The 22081-nt window shown below is 38.7% G+C and overlaps 1 protein-coding gene across 1 annotated transcript in view; it reads left to right on the top strand.

The window, feature by feature from the left end:
* Positions 1 to 8789: 8789 nt before the first annotated feature.
* Positions 8790 to 22081, top strand: part of LOC130458747 (carcinoembryonic antigen-related cell adhesion molecule 1-like) — a 35326-nt gene continuing 22034 nt past the window's right edge. Inside the window, exon 1 of the mRNA XM_056825368.1 lies at positions 8790 to 9219. Within this exon, the coding sequence (XP_056681346.1) occupies positions 9210 to 9219 (10 nt within the window). The 5' untranslated portion in view covers positions 8790 to 9209. The remainder of the gene's footprint in view (positions 9220 to 22081) is intronic.

The raw sequence follows: 22081 nt of genomic DNA, 5'->3' as shown, positions 1-22081 counted from the left end.
AATGGATTTCTCCATTAATGGTAATGCAATGTCCCTGAACAATCTGCAGGGATCTATGAGAAAAAAAAAAAAAGGTATCCTTAAGCAGAAGAGAAAGTGTGGGAGTAAAAACACGGAGGAAAGGCAACTACTTGACTACAGTTGTTGAGGGGATATGATTGAGGAGAAATGCTAAATGAGCACCCTAATGCAAATACCAACAGCAAGGAATAGGGTTTAGAACAAGGGCACATGTGATACCCAGTGGAATCACAAGTTGACTTGGGGAGGGTTGGTGGAAGGGGAGGTCAAAAAAAGAAAATGATCTCTGATTCCAATGAATAATGTATGAAAATGACCAAATTAAGTAATGTTTAAAAACTAAAAACTTAAAAAAAAAGGGAAATTGGATACAGACTATTAATGCCATGTTGGATTGCATAAAGAGATGTTGGGTATGATTGAGAGGTCCACAAAATAATTATCAGTGGGAAGGTAACAGGGTAGTTGAAAAAACATAATGTATACTTTTTTTAATCCTTCCCTATTAGCATTAGAATCCATGCTGTGCAATGGAAGTTAAATGAGTGGCCCAAGGTCATATATCTTTGAATTATTTGAGGTCAGATTTGATCCCAGAACTTCTGATCTCTAGGCCTGGCTCTCAATCCACTGAGCTACACAACTACCCCAACCACTAATGCAGTCTTAAGAGAAGCATGTCCACTTCGAAGAATAAGGAGATAGCTGTCTTTCTGTACAATCAGATGGCACTTGGATTATTGTATTTGGTTCTAGATGACACAATTTACAAGTGGCAACAGTGAACTGGGGAATGTTCAGCCAGATTGATGAGGGTTCTGGAGTCTCTGAAGATCAATTGAGGGAACTGGGTATTAGAAAACTGCCTGGGACTTCTAAGGAGTTGCAATAGGGGACTGCTAAAAAGTTTCAAGAAAGAAAGACTGCAACATTATCAAAGCAGGGATAATGAACGTTTATTGTATGCAGCACGCAAGATTTAAAGTTCTCCTCAAGGGAAACAATCTATTCTCCCCAATCCTCCCCAGAATGTGAACAGGGGAGTTAACCCGTTCTCAGGAGATCTTGGAATTGTTTATGCAGCCTTGAACTGAGATTTCTATGTTTTGGTGTACTCAGCAGGAATAGTTTGTGTCAAACACCTGGGAAGAGGAATTTTTTCTCATGGGTTCCTGGAAGGTTCACTGCAATTCCCCATTTATTTTTAAGACATCAAATTCCTTTTGGTACAGGATCCCATTAATAGTTTTTTTTGCAATTCAGCAAAACTAGTAATTAAAGCTTTTAGCAAACAAGGCAAGCATAAGTAGATAAACAAAATCACAAGTGCACCAACTACAAGAAGAGTCATATCATGAAATAAGGAGGAAAACAATCCTTTTTATGTTTCAATCCAATTATACAAAGAATCTGCGATATGCTGTGGTTAGAGATCCTCCTGAAAGGATGAATCAATATTCTGAATTAATATACTGAGATTGTTAATATATTTGGTGATGTTTTCATGGTCCCATAATTCCTGTAATTGTAATTTAATTTTTTCCCAATGTTTTTGTGTCATTATTTACTCTTATATAGTAAGCAAAATGCAGTATATCTATAATCACATTTCATGTGTGTTTTCAATGACACATTCTACTTCATTTGTTAGATCAGTCATATTTTTCTGTAACATCATAATACTTTTGTAAAAAATTGTATCAATTTCTTTTTCTCTTTCTAATGCTGAGGTTACATTTGTAGCCAATGCTTTCAAATGATTGGCGTCATTCTCCAGAGAATGTAAGTTAGATACTGATTGTGCTAAAGATACAGAATCTATTATAGTAGAAGCCAATGAAGAAACTAATGCTACTATGCCTAATGCAATACAAGTAATACATCGTTTATGTTGTGGTCTTATTTTTTGTTGTAATACATAAAGAATTTGATCCCCTGGGCTACCATACCATGAATCTTTATGTTCAGTGGCAAAAAGGGCCATGCGTGGTCACTTAATGATTAAGACAGGCCCATCCACCTGTGATCCTACACAGTAACTGACCCTACAGTTGCTACAGGTTACATTCCAATATTCAAATATCTAACTCTTTTGCTTGTTATTTCAGTAATGTTCAAAGCTTCAGGATGATTATTTACTGTAGGTATAAAAGCATATCCCCCTGTTAGGCAAGTCTGAATGTCTAATGTAACACTTGTATTTACTGGTTTTTGGACTTTTCCATTATTAGAAACATTAACATAGTGATACATATTTACTTTATCCAATGCCAGGGCTGTCTTTCCATAATCAATCAAAATCTGTATGAAATTAGCAGAACGTAACCAATTAGCTCTGGGGGCATCACCCACAAAGGCAAGCTGTATCCTCCTATAAAACTATCATGAAATTTATAAGAATCCAGTTTCTTTCCAATACACCTCGTGTCGTTATGCCAAGATACCCAAATCATATTTTTCCAATGAATACATGGTGCCCTTTTAGATCTACACAATAGCAAGGGAGGAAACATATTAACAGTGTCTCTTTGTTCATATTCCATCACAGAAGGACAAATAGGTATTTCTTGTCCCCAAGTACCATCACAAGATTCCCCTAGCCAAACTAAATATTGCAGTTGGCTGTACCCTTTATATTTTACCCCTTTGTCTACACGATAAGATCCTATCCAGAAAGAGTCTGACAGGTCAGGATGACCATAATAATGCGCCTGCAGAGATCTGAGGGGCAGGCATTCAGGATGGTCTCGTGTGAGGCACACTGGGGGTGCCTCAACTAGTCCAGTCCAATTGAAAGACACAAACAATTATTGGCCTGATTATTGTCCTTAGCTTGTCTCTCAAAATGGTAAATACCAGGAATATCAGAATTAGTTTTTGTTTATAAGATGACTTACGGTAAAGTGTGTCCCATGCCGACATACTCTACCCAAGGTGGTTGTTCCCAAAAAACCCATCTCTTTATTCCAGGAGCTGTACTTAAATTCTGGAATAGAAGTAGAAGAGTCAGTATCTTATTGAGACGTAGTCGAGTCTCCTTGTGAGGCTTCCGGAGTCCTCTTCTCGTCCTTCTCTTTATGGTCAGTCAGTCTCTTGAACTCAGCAGGAAGGGAGCCATACACTGTCTTTACCTGTGGAGCCACAAACAAAGCCTTGGCCTTGCAGGACCACTGGGTGAGGTCCTTGCCAGGATTGATCATCATCTTTCCATATGACAAATTTTTCTTCTGTAGCAGGGAATACAGGAGTAGTGGTACCTCAATTTCCTTCATAAGAAAATGCAGAGAAAAAATTTTCAGCTCTGGATATATTATTGGAAGTAAAGATCAAATTATTTATAGTATATACAGTTATTGCCGATTGTTCATGTGGGGTGCTGTCTCCCCCTTTTTGTTTTAAAAGAAACATTTTTAGTATTTGATTACTATGCTCCACAATAGCTTGTCCTTGTGGAATGTATGGGATACCTGTGAGGTGTTGAATATCCCAAGTTTTACAAAAAAGAAAAAGTTGTTTGGAAGTATAAGCAGGTCCATTATCCGTTTTAAATGTTCTGGGGGGACCAGGCATCTGAAAAGTAAGCCCATAAAAACCCTGAATAAGTATCCACAGTGACATGGATATATTTAAGTCGTCCAAAGGACGGTTTGTGAGTCACATCCATTTGCCTTATATCTGTACTACTTAAGCCTCTGGGATTCACACCAATATACATTGGGGGATGGTTTGGAACACAATTAGGACACTTTTTCACAATACTCCTGGCTTGATCTTTAGTGAGTTGCAACATTTGGCCTAAAGCAGTACTATTTTGGTGAAATCTATGATGGATTCCTCAGCTAATTGCATATCAGTTAGATAACATTGAGCAATCAAAGCTTGATCTATGATATCATTTCCTTTAAAAATAGGTCCAGGTAAATTGGTATGACTGCGTACATGCATGGCATACACTGGATGTGTCCTTTTTCATATGACAGTTTGTAATTTACAGAATAACATTTGTACATTGCTTTGAGTAGATCTGATGACAGCTTGTTCTACACCTTGCAAAGACTGAAAAACATATTTAAAGTCCATTATGAGGTTGAAAGGCTCCTGAAATAACCAAAATTCTAGCAAAACACCTGTTAATTCATTTTGTTGGGTAGAAGAAAAAGGAGTGGTAAAAATGACAGGTAGCTACCTTCCTTGTATACTCCTGCCTTATAACTAGTATTCGCATCAACATAAACATTAGGTCCTGATACTGGAAGATCTCTTAGAACACTAGGAAAAACAACAGGATGTTGGGACAAAAAAGAAAATTAACCTTGTGGAGTGTAGGTGGTAATAGTAATGGGGTATGCTAATAGTAAAGACTAAATATTTATGTAGTATATCTTTAGCAATGGGTACCCAGATTTCATGAGGATACCATCCTAAACCTGAAACCACATATTCTATGCCTTTCCATATTAATTGAGCCATAAGACAATCCACAATTATAACTTTGTAAAGCCTTTCCCGATTTGCTTTTTAGATGTAACCCTTCAATGACTCTTTGTTTCTGAGTTATGGCTGGTACATAATTGCTCAAAATAATTGCTCAGAATTTCCTTAATTTCAACTTCATTGCTAACTCATTCATCCTTTTCATTTTTGCTTTTGGTAATTATGTTTTCCTCTTTCTTTAATGAAATTAACCAATGGGTCATCGATTTAGTTGTATTTTTATTAAAAAAAAAAACAGATCCTAGATTTATTTAATTCTGCATTTTTTCTTTTGATTTTATTAAATTCTCTTTGGATTTTCAGGATTTTCTGTTTAATTGGACATTTCCTGATCTTTCCAGGGAACTGAAGTCAGTTGTATCCAGAGACAGCCCTAGAGAGGTTAAGATGCCCTAGATCACATTAGGAGTCAACTGCTACTCTGAAACTTTTTATGAGCCAGAGTTCTTCCTGTCCTGTGTAAACCTCAAAATTTCTTAGACTTATAAATGTTGGAAATTTCACCATTGGGAAATTTCATACTTGAAAAATTCCCTATTGATAGTGGGTCTTGGCTATTGGAATGTGAACCCCATTGGCATGGGAGTTTCCTCCTCTTCCCTTCTTAAGATTACTTTAGGACAGAAACCTTTTGCTGAACAATGGAAAGGACTTTGACCTATGCTTAAAGCATAGAACAGGAATTTCTTTGAGTCATGATTGATTTTAGAATTGATACAATGGAGATACTTGGAATCAATCTCCACCCTATTCAGTCCTAACAGGATTGAGTAAGGGCTGCAGCCTAGATCAAAATTTAATTATTCCAATCTCTATGCTCCTCAGGTTAACAGGATTTAGAAAGGGCTGTAGCAAAGGATCAAAGACTTAATTATTTGAAAATATGACCTTCAACAGACATGTGCAAAGGCCAGAGACCTCTGGGTGTTCCTGGGTTAAGCTAGAGCCTCCATTGGCACAGGGAAATTGATGGACATGTGATTGGGAGATGTGAGGATTGAGGGGAGGGAACTTGGAGGGTTTTCCTGAAGGATAGGAGGGTCTGAAGACTGGGGGTGATTGAGGAGTTTGTCTGAGTGATTATGGTGTGCTCTGAGAAGCTTGCGCTGAAGGAAGCTGAAGGTGGGGGCCCCGGAGACTGTTTCTCCATATTTGGTCACGTGAGTAATAGGGACTGATCTCCTTTCATTGCCCCAGCTATTTAAGGGCTTGGGCCTTTTGGCCCAGCCTAAACAGAAGGGGTATTCAAGCCCTATTCCCTTCTCTCCCCTTTCTCTCTCCCTCTATCTCTCTATCTCTAATTCCTTTCTTCCTCCTGTTTGTAATTAAAACTCCATAAAAGGTTGAAGACTGACTTGAGTTTTCATTAAGGAATTACATAGCTGAATTCCTTGGCGACCTTAAATTAATATATATCAGTCTTTTAAAAGTGATTTCCTTGTCACACCTGGTAGTTCCACCTAGTGGACAGAAGGAGACCAATAGCAAGAGAGGAATATCTGAGGCCAGGGATGATTGAGCCAGCCTGATTTGCATCTGATCATAGAGGGGCAAATGTTGGAGTCCATCCTCACCCATGAAGGAATTGTTTGGATGTGAACCTGTTTATGGGTCTCAGCACTGTTGCAGAGTCAGGCCAGGAATCCTGCTCAGTTAGTTCCCCAAGGCATCCCAAATCATTTTTGGAAGAGAAATGATCAGGGTGTCAAGTCCATTAAAACTGGATCCTCATTGCCTCTGTGACCTTGAGCTAGTTACTTAACCCCCATTGCCTGGCCCTTTTGTTCTGGAAACAATACATAGTATTGATTCTAATGCAGAAGGTAAGGGTTAAAAAAAAGAGTTGTTCTGTGATAGAAAAGAGATAAAAGGGTACCTGAATGTTGCTGTAAGGAGAAAGGAAAATAGTCCCCACCTGATCAATGTAAGCCACTGAACATCCCCTGGCAGGGTCACAGAACCCATTATAACTCCACCAGTCCATGGAGACACGTCTCCTCTCCCACTCAAGTCTTCTCTTCTTTGGGCTAAGCATCTCTAGTGCCCTCAATTGGTCCTTCAATTAAATATGTGTGTGCTCTAGTCTCTCCTCTGCTCATGACTCTCTATTGCCTACAGACTATCCTTGAGTGTTCTTGGTCTGTCATTAAACCTTAGCCATTCACAAAAGGGCATCAGGCCTTTCAGATACTTCTGGCCATGCATTGTGTGCTCAGACAGCATGAGTCTACATTTGGTACTCAGACTCACACTCTGTACTTTCCTTCCTCTGAACCGTTGTTTGGGCTATTTTCAGGATTTATACAGAACTTCTATATATGTTCTCATTTGGTCCAATAACACTTGGACTGAGAGATTATTTTACCCATTTAACAGATCAGGAGACTGAGACACAGATAGGGACTTGCTAGTAAGACACACAGCCAGTAACATTTTGAGACAGAATTTGAACATAGGTCTTTCTCCCTCTTAGGCTACCACTAGTCACTATGTCATGTCAGGCACTGTATCCATTGATGCTGCCAAAACACCTTCCAAAAAGTCCTACCATGGCCTTCATGCCCAGGAGAATGCTCACTGTTCCTTCATATTCTCCCCCCACTACAAAAAGTAGCTAGCTGACCTCAGATTTGTCACTGTCCTGGCCAGTGTCACTTGGCTTTACTGGATACAAATGGGAGGCTCACTCTTCCTCACATTAAACTTCCCAATGGAGACCCAGGGATGGAGTGCAAGCTCTACCAAAATAACAAGGAGAAAGGTCAAGGAAGCTGAAATATTTCTAACTTATGAATATCAATTTGGAAATTATTTTTAAGACAGCTGGCCATGGATGACCCAGGACAGAGGCCTGACGATCCTCATGCATGTGCCCCAGAGATTGCTCTGGCATACATATCTCTCTCAGTGGCAAGGCCTTACTTCCAACTAGAGATAAGGAAAGGTCTCTCCTTGAGCCATGAAGACTCTGGGAAAATTATTCCCCATTAGTTTAGATTCCCAGCATAAAACCATATCTGAGCTTGAAGATCACCTTCAACATTCTCATTCTTATCTTATAGGGTAGGAAACACCTAAGGAAAAGGGAGAGGCCAAAGCAGGGGATTCCAGAATCTTCTGTAAAGGGTAGGAACTACTTCCTGTGGACAAATCATGTCCTAGGCACCAGAGATGTTATTGTGGGTTTGAAATCTCCAGACTTGAACCAGGTCTGACCTGACTCCCAGCCTGAGGCTCTTCCTTTTGTTCCCTGATACTAACTGATCTATTTCCACTCTCTGCCTTTCCTTTTCTTTTCTCTTCAGAATTAAAGTAATGTTTCCCTTTCTGAGCACAGTCTCCCTGTGGCCTGTCCCTAGTCTATCCACACCAACCTCTCCCAATATCCTTATCAAGCTGTCAAGGTAAGGAACACTGGCTTCCGAAAGCCCAGGCCAAGGAATCATAAACTCTTGGTGGTTCTGCCAAGCTATAAAGGCCTTAAATCCAAGCCCAGGTGCTGGATGAAGGGGTCTGTCATCCCCAGTCCTACTTGCCTCAGCCCAGAAAGACTGAGCACCCGGGGCTTGGACTCCATGTGAATGTCTTTGTCAGTCACAGGATCTGAAGTTGGACTTTTCATAAACCTGGAGGAGATGAGATCTGCACCAGAGAAAGGGGGGGAGCTTTGCTATTGAAATCACAGGTTCTTGGTGTCTGGCCTCCAGCCTGCCAAGGTCTTAGACAGGCCACTTCCAAACCATTTATTTGGTTATAAGGTAAGAAAAAGAACCAACACAGTCATTTTCTGTCTATTCTCTGCACAGCGCCACTGTCCAAACCTACCATTGTCACCTCCAACATTACTGCAGTGGAGACCAAGGACTTCTCATTGACATGCCAGGCTACAGGTCAAATTCACCCTTACCAGTGGTTCATAAACGGAGTTGCCACAGCTGGTAGCAGGATACAGCTGTCGCCAGATAAGAGGACACTCACTCTCAGCAGGCTCACAAGAAGAGATAACAAAGGGCCATATGAGTGTGAAATCCGGAATCCATTTTATAGCAATAGGAGTGATCCATTCACACTGGATGTTGCCTGTAAGTATATTGCTTCTTCCTATATGGTGCCTGCTTATAGCCTGGTGGTGTGTTCCCAGAGGCCAGGCTAATTCAGTCCCTTCTCTGAGAACTAAAGAGCTAGGCTCTGAGGTTCCCAAACCTCTTCATCTATAGGGAGCCCAGATTGGCCTTCTCATGTGTTCTGGTGGAGGGTGGCCATCCAGGGTGCTGAACTGGAGAAAGCCCTAAGATCTTCCAAGTTCAGATCCAAACTGTAAAAGTAGAGGAGGAGCTGTGAATTTCCCAGCTCAAAGGAGCATCACAGTGGTCCCTGGTGATGGGTTACAGACTAGGAGATGCCCTTCTTTTCTGCCATAATCTAAATATGGAATCCTTCTTTTTCCCCCAGATGGCCCAGATATTGCCACAATTGACCATATAAGCGATCAATTCGCAAGGGGGATAAATGTTACCTTGAGCTGTGTTGCTGATTCTAACCCACCAGCACAATTCACTTGGTTACAGAATGGACAATCTGTCAGCAACTCAGCCGCATTTTCTATTATTACATCCCTGAATCATATCGGAAACTATACCTGTATTGCAACTAACTCATTTACTGGCTTGAAGTGCACTGCAAACAAGACTCTTATGATCTATGGTGAGTAGCTTGATTGGGCCCCCAACTTTGTGTTGGGCTCTCTCTTTCCCTGGCAGAAATAGACATGGAGAGAAATAGACATAAGTGACATTCTGCCTCCGTCGTCCCATGGTACAATGCATTGTGGTAGAAGGAACCTTGAACTCAGAATCATGAAACTTGGATTTAATCATTCCTCCTCTGTCTATTATCTGTGTGGTAAGTGTGTCTCCTCCTTTCACATCCTCAGCTTCTTCATCTGGAAAAGTGAATAATATTTGCTCTGTATATAATAGGATTTTATGTGGGGAAAATACTTTTTACATGTTAGGCACAAAAACATGTGAATTGTCATCATCATCCTTGTTATTGATATTGTATTATTCTCTTCTGTCCTAGTAGCATACAACCTTCTTTTTCTCCCAACTTCTAGGACTGCAGGTTCAATGACTGCTCCATAATCTTTCCTTCCATCCCTTTCCCTTGGTGCTATGGACCCACAGAATGTTTTTAATTCTTGGTTGGAGTATAAGCTCTGGTCATGCAACAGGGCTGGCCTTGATCCTGTTTGGCAGGGATATTCTGGAGATGGAAAGGAGGATGTAAACTTTGGCTCCTTTCACACACAGAGATTCACCATTGCACCTATATTTTTCCTGTTTGTGGCATAAAAAGTCACATGAAAGTATGGCTGCTATGAAACCTGATTCTTATCCATGTAAAGGGATGATTGGCTTTAGCCTCCAGTAAATGGGTCCACAGTAGAATTCCTGATGCCCAATTAATTCACTGGTCTGACTTTCCTATGTATCAATGACAAAACCTTCAGTCTCATAATCACACTAATGGGCAGCAGGTTCATAGAGAGATCATCTCTGGCCTTAGTTTCCTTTTATTTCATGCAATTTTATTGTTACAAACCTTAGGGGTATCCCAACTTCCTCTCCTAGACTATGGGGATGTTCTGAATGGAGAGCAGCGGGGAGAGAAAGAATTGGACACCAACAGCATATACTTTAGAGGAGGGGCGATTTTTTATTCGCCTCAATCTGTACATGAGGATGCCTAAAGCTCACATTTTAAATTATCATATAATTATCTGTTTGTCATTTTCTTTTGTTAACTATTTTCCAATTACCTTTTCCCCTGGTTCATGCAGCACCTGGGAATGTTGCATGCTATGTATTTGACACCTGTGGTTGAAAAGAGCTTTTTCTTAATTTATTTTTTTTCCAATTAACTAAAATCTATTTTCTGTCCCCCTTCTACCTTCTACCACTAATGAAAACTAAAATCTTTGGGACAGGTATGAGTTGTGCCTGCCTGTAGCCATGAATTAATCTATTCCTAGGTGGACACCTGAGAAAGAGAGTTAGGAACTGAGGGAAAATGGGTGAAGGGGATATAGAGAAAGAGGGAATATAATAAAAGAAAAAAGACTCAGAGACAGGGCTTAAAAAGCCTTAATGTGTGCTCCTCTGATTCTAGTAGAGAGAGAGAAAGAGTAAACTACATATTTCCTCAATCTTTTATTGGAGGATCAAGGAATGGGGAATGGGAGGTAGCTAATGATCATGTAACATGGCATAAGAGTTAACATTGGCTCAACTTACAACCATTAGATCAAGGAGGAGGAGTTTATTCAAACATGTGACCTGGTATGGAATCTGGTCTGACAAGGGGGGAACCAGGACCCTGTGGCAGCCTACCCAGGAATTCTTCTGACTTTTGGACTGTAGATTTGGAGAGTGGTCAGAATTAATCCAGTACCTATTAAATACAATGATCAAGAACTACTTGCCCATGAATCTGGTATATAAGAATATAGGTTGCACTATTGATATATTAATAATTGTTTCAAGATTAAAATACACCCATGATGCCACATGGACAATCAAGGAAAACAAATTCTGATGCTCAAAAAATATCTGTTGCAACATACACCCTGACTGCATCCCATTTCTGAAGTGAGGCAGCTGATTTCATAGGAAGTCTGTAGGTTTTTGTAGGAAGTGAGTAATTTATTATCATGGGTCTTCTGCAGTCCATGTTAGCCACTGCATTGATCAGAGGTCCCAAGTTTTTCAAAGTTCTTTGACTTCGGAACACTGTAGTTATTGTATAAATCACCATCTTGGTTCTGCTCACTTCATTCTGCATTAATTCAGAAAAATCTGAAGTTACTGTTTTTGAACTCATTCTGTTCAGTGTTTCTATGAGTGACTTGGGATCAAATGGAATAATATCTGTAAAGAGCTTGGTAAATCATGACCATTAATGTTCTACTAATTCTTTTTTCCTTATTTTTTCTTTTGTATTTTTATTGTTGTACAAAACACTCCATTTGGGACATTGTAGTAAGAGCACATTTATACGTAACCAAATTCCAAAATAAAACCACAAATATACTAATATGAAAGGAAACTCCAATAGTTTTTTCTCTGGAAGTGGATAACATTCCCTGTCATAAATCTTTCAGGATTGTCCCAGATTATTACATTACTGAGAGTAGCCAAGTTTTCACAGATGATCCTGGTATGACAGAAATAGACAAGAGTGACACTATCCCCCCCTGGTCCCATGGCACAGTGCATTGTGGTAGAAAGAGACCTGAGCTCAGAATCATAAAACTTGGATAGAATCCTTTCTTTTCTGTCTACTCTCTGTGTAGTAAATGACTCCTCCTTTTGAGGACTCAGTTTCTTTATCTGGAAAAATGAATTACATTTTCTCTGTATATAATAGCATTCTATGAGTAAAGGTCCTTTTTATATGGTAGGTATAAAAAGCATGTGAGTTGTCTTCATCATCCTTGTTATTGATATTGTATTATTCTCTTCTGTCCTAGTGATATACAACCTTCTTCATCTCCCAAATTCTAGGACCGCAAGTTCAATGACTGCCCAATACTCTTTCCTTCAATCCCTTTCCCTTGGTGCTGTGGAACCACGGAATATTTCTAGTCTTGGTTGGAGTATAAGCTATGGTCATACAATGGGGCTGGCCTTGATTCCCCTTGGTAGGGAAATTCTGGAGATGGAAAGGAAGATATAAACTTTGTCTCCTTTCACACAAAGAGATTCACCATTGGACATATATTTTCCTCTTTGTGGCATTAAATGACACATGGAAGCATGTCTCTTGTGAAGCCTGGTTCTGATCTATTGGCTTTAGCATTCAGTAGCTGGATCCACTGTAGAATTCCTGCTGCCCAATTAATTCACTGGTCTGACTTTCCTATGTACAGATGACAGACCCTCCATTCCCATAATCACATTAATGTACAGCAGGACCATAGAGAGATCATCTCTGGCCTTAGTTTCCTTTTATTTCATGTAGTTTTATTGTTACAAACCTTAGGGGTATCCCAACTTCCTGTCCCTGCCTCTAGGAATGTTCTGAATGGAGAGCAGGGGGGAGAGATAGAATTGTGAAGTGGGGAAGTGACCTTGGGGAAGTCAGACACCAACAGGATATACTTCAGAGGTGGAATGAGTTTTTATTGGCCTCAAACTGTACATGAGGATGATGAAAGCACACATTTTAAATGATCATATAATTATCTCTGTGTCATTTTCTTTTGTTAACTATTTTCCAATTACCTTTTCCCCTGGTTCATGCAGCACCTGAGAATGTTGCAGGCTATGTATTTGACACCCGTGGTTGAAAAGAGCTTTTTCTTAATTTATTTTTTCCAATTAACAAATCTATTTTCTGTCCCCCTTCTACCTTCTACCAGTAATGAAAACTAAAATCTTCGGGACAGGGATGAGTTGTGCCTGCCTGTAGCCACAAATTAATATATTCCTAGCTGGACACCTGAGAAGGAGAGTTAGAAACTGAGAGAAAATGGGTAAAGGGGATATAGAGAAAGAGGAAATAGAACAAAGGAAGAGAGACTCAGAGACAAGGCTTCAAGAGCTTGGGATCCAGCCTGTGTGCTCCTCTGATGGTGGTAGAGAGAAAGAGAGAGTGAACTATATATGTCCTCAATCTTTTATTGACGGATCAAGGAATGGGGAATGGAGGTAGCTAATGATCATTTTACAAGGCACAAGACTTAACATTGGTTCAACTGACTACCACAAGATCAAATAGGAGGGGTTTATTCAAACATGTGACCTGGTATGGAATCTGGTCAGACAAGGTGTGAACTAGGACCCTATGGCAGCTTACCCGGGAATTCTTCTTATTTTTGGACTGTAGATTTGGAGAGTAGTCAGAATTAATACAGTACCTATTAAATGGAATGATCAAGACTAATAAGCCTATGAATCCGGTACATGAGCACATAAGTTGCAATATTTACATATTAATAATTGTTTCAAGATTAAAATACATGTATGATGCCGCATGGACAATCAAGGAAAACTAATTTCAGAGCTCAAAAAATATGTGTTGCAACTTACACCCTCAGTCCATCCCATTTCTGAAGAGAGGCAGCTGATTTCATAGGAAGTCTATAGCTTTTTGTAGAAAGTGAGTAACTTATTTCATCATGGGTCTTCTGCAGTCCTGGTTGGTCAGTGCAGTGATGAGAGGTCCCATGGGTTTCCAAGTTGTTTGCCTTCAGAACAATGTGGGTATTGTATATATTATCTCTTGGTTCTACTCACTTCATTATGTATCAGTTCAGATAAATCTTCTGAAGTTTCTTTTCTTGAACTCATTCTGTTCAATGTTTTTATGAGTGACTTGGATCAAATGAAATAATATCTGTAAAGAGTTTTGTAAATCATGACCATTAATGTTCTACTAATTCTACAGAGAAGCAGAAAGCAAAATTTTGAAACTGGAAAGAAAAAAAGAAATAATGAGAAAATTGGCAGGATAGGGATTGTTGCAACAGGTAGGATGCAGAAGTAGTTTAGGATGCTGGCACAGTAGACATAATGTGATAAGATGAATGTCATTGGGGATTGATATCAGGTCCTATCCTTGAGTAGAAAAAGTCCAAAACACAAAAAAGCATCGGCCTCGATGGGACAGTGACTGGTACCTATGCCATAGAAAAGAGTTGAAGTAATGGGGTATGGTTGATTTAAAAAAGGGGAAATTGGAGACAGACTATTAATGCAAATTTGAATTGCATAAAGAGATGTTGGGGATTATTGAGAGATCCACAAACTTATTATAAGTGGGAAAGGTAACAGGGTAGTTGAAAAAGCATAATGCATACTTTTTTTAACCCTTCCCTTTTAGCCATAGAATACATACTGTGCAATGGAGGTTAAATGAGTGGCCTAGGGTTATATATCTTTGAATTTTTTGAGGTCAGATTTCATCCCAAAACCTCTGATCTCTAGGCCTGGCTCTTAATGCACTGAGCTACACAACTACCTCAACCACCAATGCAGTCTTAACAGAAGCATGTCCATTTCCAAGAATAAGGAGAAAGCTGCCCTTCTGTACTATCAGATGGCACTTGGATTATTGTATTTGGTTCTAGATGACTATTTACAAGTGGCAACAGTGAACTGGGGAATGTTCAGCCAGATTGGTGAGGAGTCTGGAGTCTCTGAAGATCAATTGAGGGAACTACATATTAGAAAAATGCCTGGGACTTCTACTGAGTCACAATAGGGGGCTGCTAAAGAGTTGTAAGAAAGAAAGACTGCAACATTATCAAAGCAGGGATAATTAACATTTATTTTATGTAGCACACAAGGTTATCCTCAAGAAAAAGGTTGGGGATGTAATATGGAGGCCTCGAAGGAGCAGAAGTTCAGACCTCTGAATACCCTTCCTAATGGATCACAAACTGAATGCTCCCAGGGGATTGAAAATCAAACTTAACAACAAGTCTGAGCCAAGGAACCATCCTGCTGGACTTAATTCAAAAGGTACTCCCCCCCTCCCCCCATAAAGCCAGAATCTGAGAACACTCAGGGTTAAGGGGAAGACTGAAGGAAGGTCCCAGGACCCATCCCCCCACCCACCCAGAGTGCTGAGATTCCAATGGCAGCGGGAACTTCTGGGTGGTCAAAGGTCCTGGTCTGAAAGGCATAACTTGCAAGCAGAGCTGTGCCAAGTTCAGAGTGTCCAACACAGGTGTCGGGGAAGGAGCTAGAGAGGGAGCATAGACCTGGCAGCCTTGTCAGAGTGGTGGAGATCCTCCATATTTGCTCCAGCCTTCCAGGAAGTTTTGGACTCAGAGCACACCCAGCCCAACTAAGCTGAACTTAATCTCATCAAAAGACTCCAGAGTTCAGGGAAACCCAAGCTCCATATCCATCCTCATTGACTGATGGACTTTAATGCAATCAAAAGCCTCCAGAGGTCAGGGAAGCTCAAACCCGACCAGAGGCTACACTGAGAGATCTCCTATTAAAGCTCCAAGAGGGGAGACTGACAGAAGCGCCCAAAACCAAAAAAAAAAAAATGAGAGGAATAAGAGAACGGACAAATATGGGGAGTAAAGAAGGGGTGAATTTCAGCAAACAACAGATAAAGAAGAAAGAAACTACAATAGACAGCTTCTACTCAGCAAATGGAACAGAGGGGGAGAGATCAGCAAACGATAAATCAGAAATCCCAGTGAATTGGATACAGGCTGTGGAAGAATTCAAAACAAAATCAAAAGAAGCTGAGGACAACTGGGAAAATAACTTAAAAATTAAGATAAGTCATCTGGAAACAGAGGCACTTGAACTAAAATGAGAAAATAGTGTCTTGAAAGCCAAAATCAACCAGCTGGAAAATGAGGCAAAGGAGATGAAAGATGAGGCAAAGAAGATGAAAGATGGGACAAAGGAGAAGAAAGACAAGGTAAAGAGGATGAAAGAAGACCTTCAAAGAAAATCAGATCAGAAGGAAAAGGAGGACCAAAAAGCCAGGGGTGAAATTCAGTCTTTAAGAATCAGAATACAACAACTGGAATTAAGTGACCTCACAAGGCAACAGGACACTATAAAACTAAACAAAAAGAATGAAAAAATTGAGGAAAATATGAAGCCTCTCATTCACAAAACAGACAATTTAGAAAATCGTTTGAGAAGAGATAATTTAAGAATCATTGGTCTACCAGAAGACCATGACAAAAGAAAAAGCCTGGACATAATACTACAGGAAATTATTCAGGAAAACTGTCACAATATCCTAGAACAAGAGGGGAAAGTGGAGATTGAAAGAATCCACAGATCACCTCCTGTATTTAATCCCAAACTGATAACACCCAGGAATGTTATAGCCAAATTTAAAAACTATCAGACCAAATAAAGATATTACAAGTTGCCAAGATGACGCCATTCAGATACAATGGAAACACAGTGTGGATAACACAAGATCTGGCTACATCCACACTGAAGGACTGAAAGGCATGGAATATGATATTCTGGAAAGCAAGGAACTCTGGAACTAGGTCTACAACCAAGAATCAAATACCCATCAAAACTGACTATATTCTAACAGCGGAACGTATGGTCATTCAACACAATAGAGGAATTCCAAGCATTTGTAAAGAAAAATCAGACCTGAACAGAAAATTTTATGTCCAAGCATAGAACTCAAGAGAATCATCAAAAGGTAATTAAAAAGGAGGGGGAAAAGAAAAACAAACAAAAAAGAAAAACATGTTTAAGAGACTCAATAAGTTAAAATTATATGTATCCCTATAAGAAAGAGAGGTCATTGGTAACTCTTAAAAACTGTTGCTATGACCTGGGCAGCTAGTAGAATTACACTTAGAGGGAACAGTGACAAACTGTATAGGATGAAAGGACAAGACACAATAGGTATATAGATATATGCATGCATAAATACATATACGTGTGTGTGTGTGTGTATACAACCAGACCTTAAAAAAAGAGGTTAATACTAAAAGAAACAGGAAAAGAAACAAATGGGGGTAAATTTATATGTCACAAAGAAACTCATGGCAGGAGGGGATAGAACATCGATACACTGGAAGGGTAAAGAGGGTGGAGATAGGAATTACTCATTGCTTATGTGCTTTGAAACTGACCTAAAGAGGGAAGAATAATCCAATTCATTGAGGCAGAGAATAGATTTGCGCCCTATATGGAAATAGAAGGGTAAAAAATGGACTGGTGGTGAAGGAAAGAAATACAAGGGAGGGAGAGGGTAGGGGGAAATTTAAAAAACGTTACAGGGGAAAATAGGGGGGGATAAAAAGGGAAGGGGGGTAGAAAGGGAAGTAAAATAAGGGTGGTAACTATGTGGACTGATTATAAATAAACATTAGTGTAGAAGGAAATAATGAAAGAAGAAAAGACAGGACCAGGAGTAGAAATCACACACGAGGAAGGTAGATAGGCATAGGGTGAAAGTTAGAGGATGGATCCAAATCTATTGGGCATCAACTGATAAAAAGAAGGCAGGAGTCACAATCATGATATCTGAGAAAGCCAAAGTAAAAATAAATCTAGTTAAAAAAGATAGGGAAGGTAATTACATCCTGATAAAATGGGGGTAAATTTATATGTAAAAGGCAGTATAGACAACAAGGAAATATTTGTACTCAACATATATGCACCAAATGGCATAGTATCCAAATTTCTTAAGGAGGAACTAGAGGAGCTCAAGGATGAAATAGATAGAAAAAGTATATTAGTGGGAGACCTGAACCTTCCTCTATCTGTACTAGATAAATCAAACCAAAAAATAAATAATAAAGAGGTGATAGAAGCGAATGAAATCTTAGAAAAATTAGAGTTAGTAGACATGTGGAGAAAAATAAATAGGGACAAAAGGGAATACACATTATTTTCAGCAGCACATGGTACATTCACAAAAATTGACTATGTATTAGGGCACAAAAACATTGCAAACAAATGCAAAAGGGTAGAAATAATAAATGCAAAATTCTCAGACCACAATGCAATGAAAATAAAAATTAGTAAGGGTACATGGAGAAGTAAACCAAAAATTAATTGGAAATTATACAGTATGATTCTCCAAAACCAGCTAGTTAAAGAACAAATCATAGAAACAATTAATAACTTCATTGAAGAAAAAGATATTGGTGAGACATCCTTTCAAAACCTATGGGATGCAGCCAAAGCAGTACTCAGGGGGAAATTTATATCCTTGAGTTTATATATAACAAATTAAGAAGGACAGAGGTCAATGAATTGGACATGCAAATTAAAAAACTAGAAAGTGAACAAATTAAAAATCCTCAGAAGAAGACTAAATTAGAGATCATAAAAATCAAAGGAGAAATCAATAAAATTGAAAGCCAAAGAACTATTGATTTAATAAATAAGACTAGAAGCTGGTACATTGAAAAAAACAAATAAAATAGACAAAGTACTAATCAGTCTAATTAAAAAAAGGAAAGAAAAAAAACAAATTGACAGTATCCAAGATGAAAAGGCAGACCTCACCTCTAATTAAGAGGAAATTAAGTTAATCATGAAAAACTACTATGCCCAATTATATGGCAAAAATATGGCAATCTAGGTGATATGGATGAATACTTAGAAAAATATAAATTGCCTAGACTAAAAGAAGAAGAAATAAATTACCTAAACAACCCCATATCAGAAAAAGAAATTGAAAAAGCCATCAAAGAACTCCCTAAGAAAAAATCCCCAGGTCCAGATGGATTCACAAATGAATTCTATCAAACATTCAAAGAACAACTAATCCCAATGTTATACAAAGTATTTTACAGAATAAGACAAGAAGGGGTTCTACCAAGTTCTTTTTACACCACAAACATGGTACTGATCCCAAAGCCAGGCAGGTTAAAAACAGAGAAAGAAAATTATAGGCCAATCTCCCTAATGAATATAGATGCAAAAATATTAAATAGGATACTAGCAAAAAGACTCCAGCAAGTCATCACAAGGGTTAGCTACTACAGGTAGAATTCATACCAGGAATGCAAGGATGGTTCAATATTAGGAAAACCATCTACATAATTGATCATATTAACAAGCAAACCAACAAAATCACATGATTATCTCAAAAGATGCAGAAAAAAAAGGCTTTGATAAAATTCAGCACCCATTCCTATTAAAAACACCAGAAAGTATAGGAATAGAAGGGCCTTTCATAAAAATAATAAACTGTATATATCTAAAACCTTCAGCAAACGTCATCTGTAATGGGGATAAATTCGAAGCCTTCCCAATAAGATCAGGAGTCCAACAAGGATGCCCATTATCACCTTTATTATTTAATATTGTACTAAAAACACTAGCAGTAGCAATTAGAGAAGAAAGAGAAATTGAAGGTATTAAAATTGGCAATGAGGATACCAAGCTGTAACTCTTTGCAAATGATATGATGGTCTATTTAAAGTATCCTAGAGAATCAACTAAAAAGCTAGTGGAAATAATCAACAACTTTACCAAAGATTCGGGATACAAAATAAACCCACATAAGTCATCAGCATTTCTATATCTTTTCAACACATCTCAACAGCAAGAATTAGAAAGAGAAATTTCATTTAAAATCATTCTAGACAATATAAAATACTTAGGAATCTATCTCCCGAGACAAACACGGCAACTATATGAACACAACTACGAAACACTCTCCACACCATTAAAACTAGATCTAAACAATTGGAAAAACATTGATTCCTCATGGGTGGGATGGGATAACATAATAAAAATGATCATCCTATCCAAACTTATCTATCTATTTAGTGTCATACCCATGGAACTTCCAAAAAACTTTTTTTTTACCGAATTAGAGAAAACCATAACAAAGTTCATTTGGAAGAAAAAAGGTTCAAGGAAATCCAGGGAAATAATGAGAAAAAAAATACATAGGAAAGTGGCCTTGCCGTCCCTGATCTCAAACTATATTACAAAGCAGTGGTCATCAAAACAATTTGGTACTGGCTAAGAGACAGAAAGGAGTATCAGTGGAATACACTTGGGGTAAATGACCTCAGCTAGACAGTCTATGACAAACCCAAAGACCCCTGTTTTTGGGACAAAAATCCACTATTTGATAAAAACTGCTGGGGAAATTAGAAGAGAGTGTGGGTAAGATTAGGTTTGGATCAACAAATCACACCCTACACCAAGATAAATTCAGAATGGGTGAATGACTTGAATATAAAGATGGAAACTATTAGTTAATTAGGTGAACACAGAATGGTATACATGTCAAACCTTTGAGAAGGGAAAGATTTTAAAACCAAGCAAGACTTATAAATAGTCACAAAATGTAAAACAAATACTTTTGACTACATCAAATTAAAAAGATTTTGTACAAACAAAACCAATGTAACTAAAATTAGAAGAGAAGCAACAAATTGGGAAACAATCTTCATAACATAAAGCTCTGACAAAGGTCTAATTACTCAAATTTATAAAGAGCTAAACCAATTGTAGGAAAAAGTCAAGCCATTATCCAATTGAAAAATGGGCAAGGGACATGAATCGGCAATTTTCAGTTAAAGAAATCAAAACTATTCATAAGCACGTGAAAAATTGTTCTAAATCTCTTATAATCAGAGAGATGCAAATCAAAACAACTCTAAGGTATCACCTTACACCTAGCAGATTGGCCAACATGACAGCAAAGGAAAGTAATGAATGCTGGAGGGGATGTCACAAAATTTGGGACATTAATGCATTGCTGATGGTGCTGTGAACTGATCCAACCATTCTGGAAGGTAATTTGGAACTATGTCCAAAGAGCACTAAAAGATTGTCTGCCCTTTGATCCCGCTATAGCACTGCTGGGTTTGTACCCCAAATAAGGAAAAAGACATGTACAAGAATATTCATAGCTGTGCTCTTTGTGCTGGCAAAAAAAATAATTGGAAAATGAGGGGATGCCCTTCAGTTGGGGAATGGCTAAACAAATTGTGGTATATGTTGGTGATGGAATACTATTGTGCTAAAAGGAATAATAAAGTGGAGGAATTCCATGGAGACTGGAACGACCTCCAGGAAGTGATGCAGAGTGATAGGAGCATAGCCAGGAGAACATTGTACACAGAGACTGAGACACTGTGGCACAATTGAATGTAATGGATTTCTCCATTAATGGTAATGCAATGTCCCTGAACAATCTGCAGGGATCTATGAGAAAAAAAAAAACGGTATCCTTAAGCAGAAGAGAAATTGTGGGAGTAAAAACACGGAGGAAAGGCAACTACTTGACTACAGTTGTTGAGGGGATATGATTGAGGAGAAATGCTAAATGAGCACCCTAATGCAAATACCAACAGCAAGGAATAGGGTTCGGAACAAGGGCACATGTGATACCCAGTGGAATCACAAGTTGACTTGGGGAGGGTTGGTGGAAGGGGAGGTCAAAAAAAGAAAATGATCTCTGATTCCAATGAATAATGTATGAAAATGACCAAATTAAGTAATGTTTAAAAACTAAAAACTTAAAAAAAAAGGGAAATTGGATACAGACTATTAATGCCATGTTGGATTGCATAAAGAGATGTTGGGTATGATTGAGAGGTCCACAAACTTATTATCAGTGGGAAGGTAACAGGGTAGTTGAAAAAACATAATGTATACTTTTTTTAATCCTTCACTATTAGCATTAGAATCCATGCTGTGCAATGGAGGTTAAATGAGTGGCCCAAGGTCATATATCTTTGAATTATTTGAGGTCAGATTTGATCCCAGAACTTCTGATCTCTAGGCCTGGCTCTCAATCCACTGAGCTACACAACTACCCCAACCACTAATGCAGTCTTAAGAGAAGCATGTCCACTTCGAAGAATAAGGAGATAGCTGTCTTTCTGTACAATCAGATGGCACTTGGATTATTGTATTTGGTTCTAGATGACACAATTTACAAGTGGCAACAGTGAACTGGGGAATGTTCAGCCAGATTGGCGAGGGGTCTGTAGTCTCTGAAGATCAATTGAGGGAACTGCGTATTAGAAAACTGCCTGGGACTTCTAAGGAATTGCAATAGGGGACTGCTAAAA

The sequence above is a fragment of the Monodelphis domestica genome, chromosome 4, assembly GCF_027887165.1.
Source record: "Monodelphis domestica isolate mMonDom1 chromosome 4, mMonDom1.pri, whole genome shotgun sequence".
Lineage (NCBI taxonomy): Eukaryota > Metazoa > Chordata > Mammalia > Didelphimorphia > Didelphidae > Monodelphis > Monodelphis domestica.
Note: the sequence above shows the minus strand (reverse complement) of the source record. Positions and strands in the feature narration are given on the sequence as shown.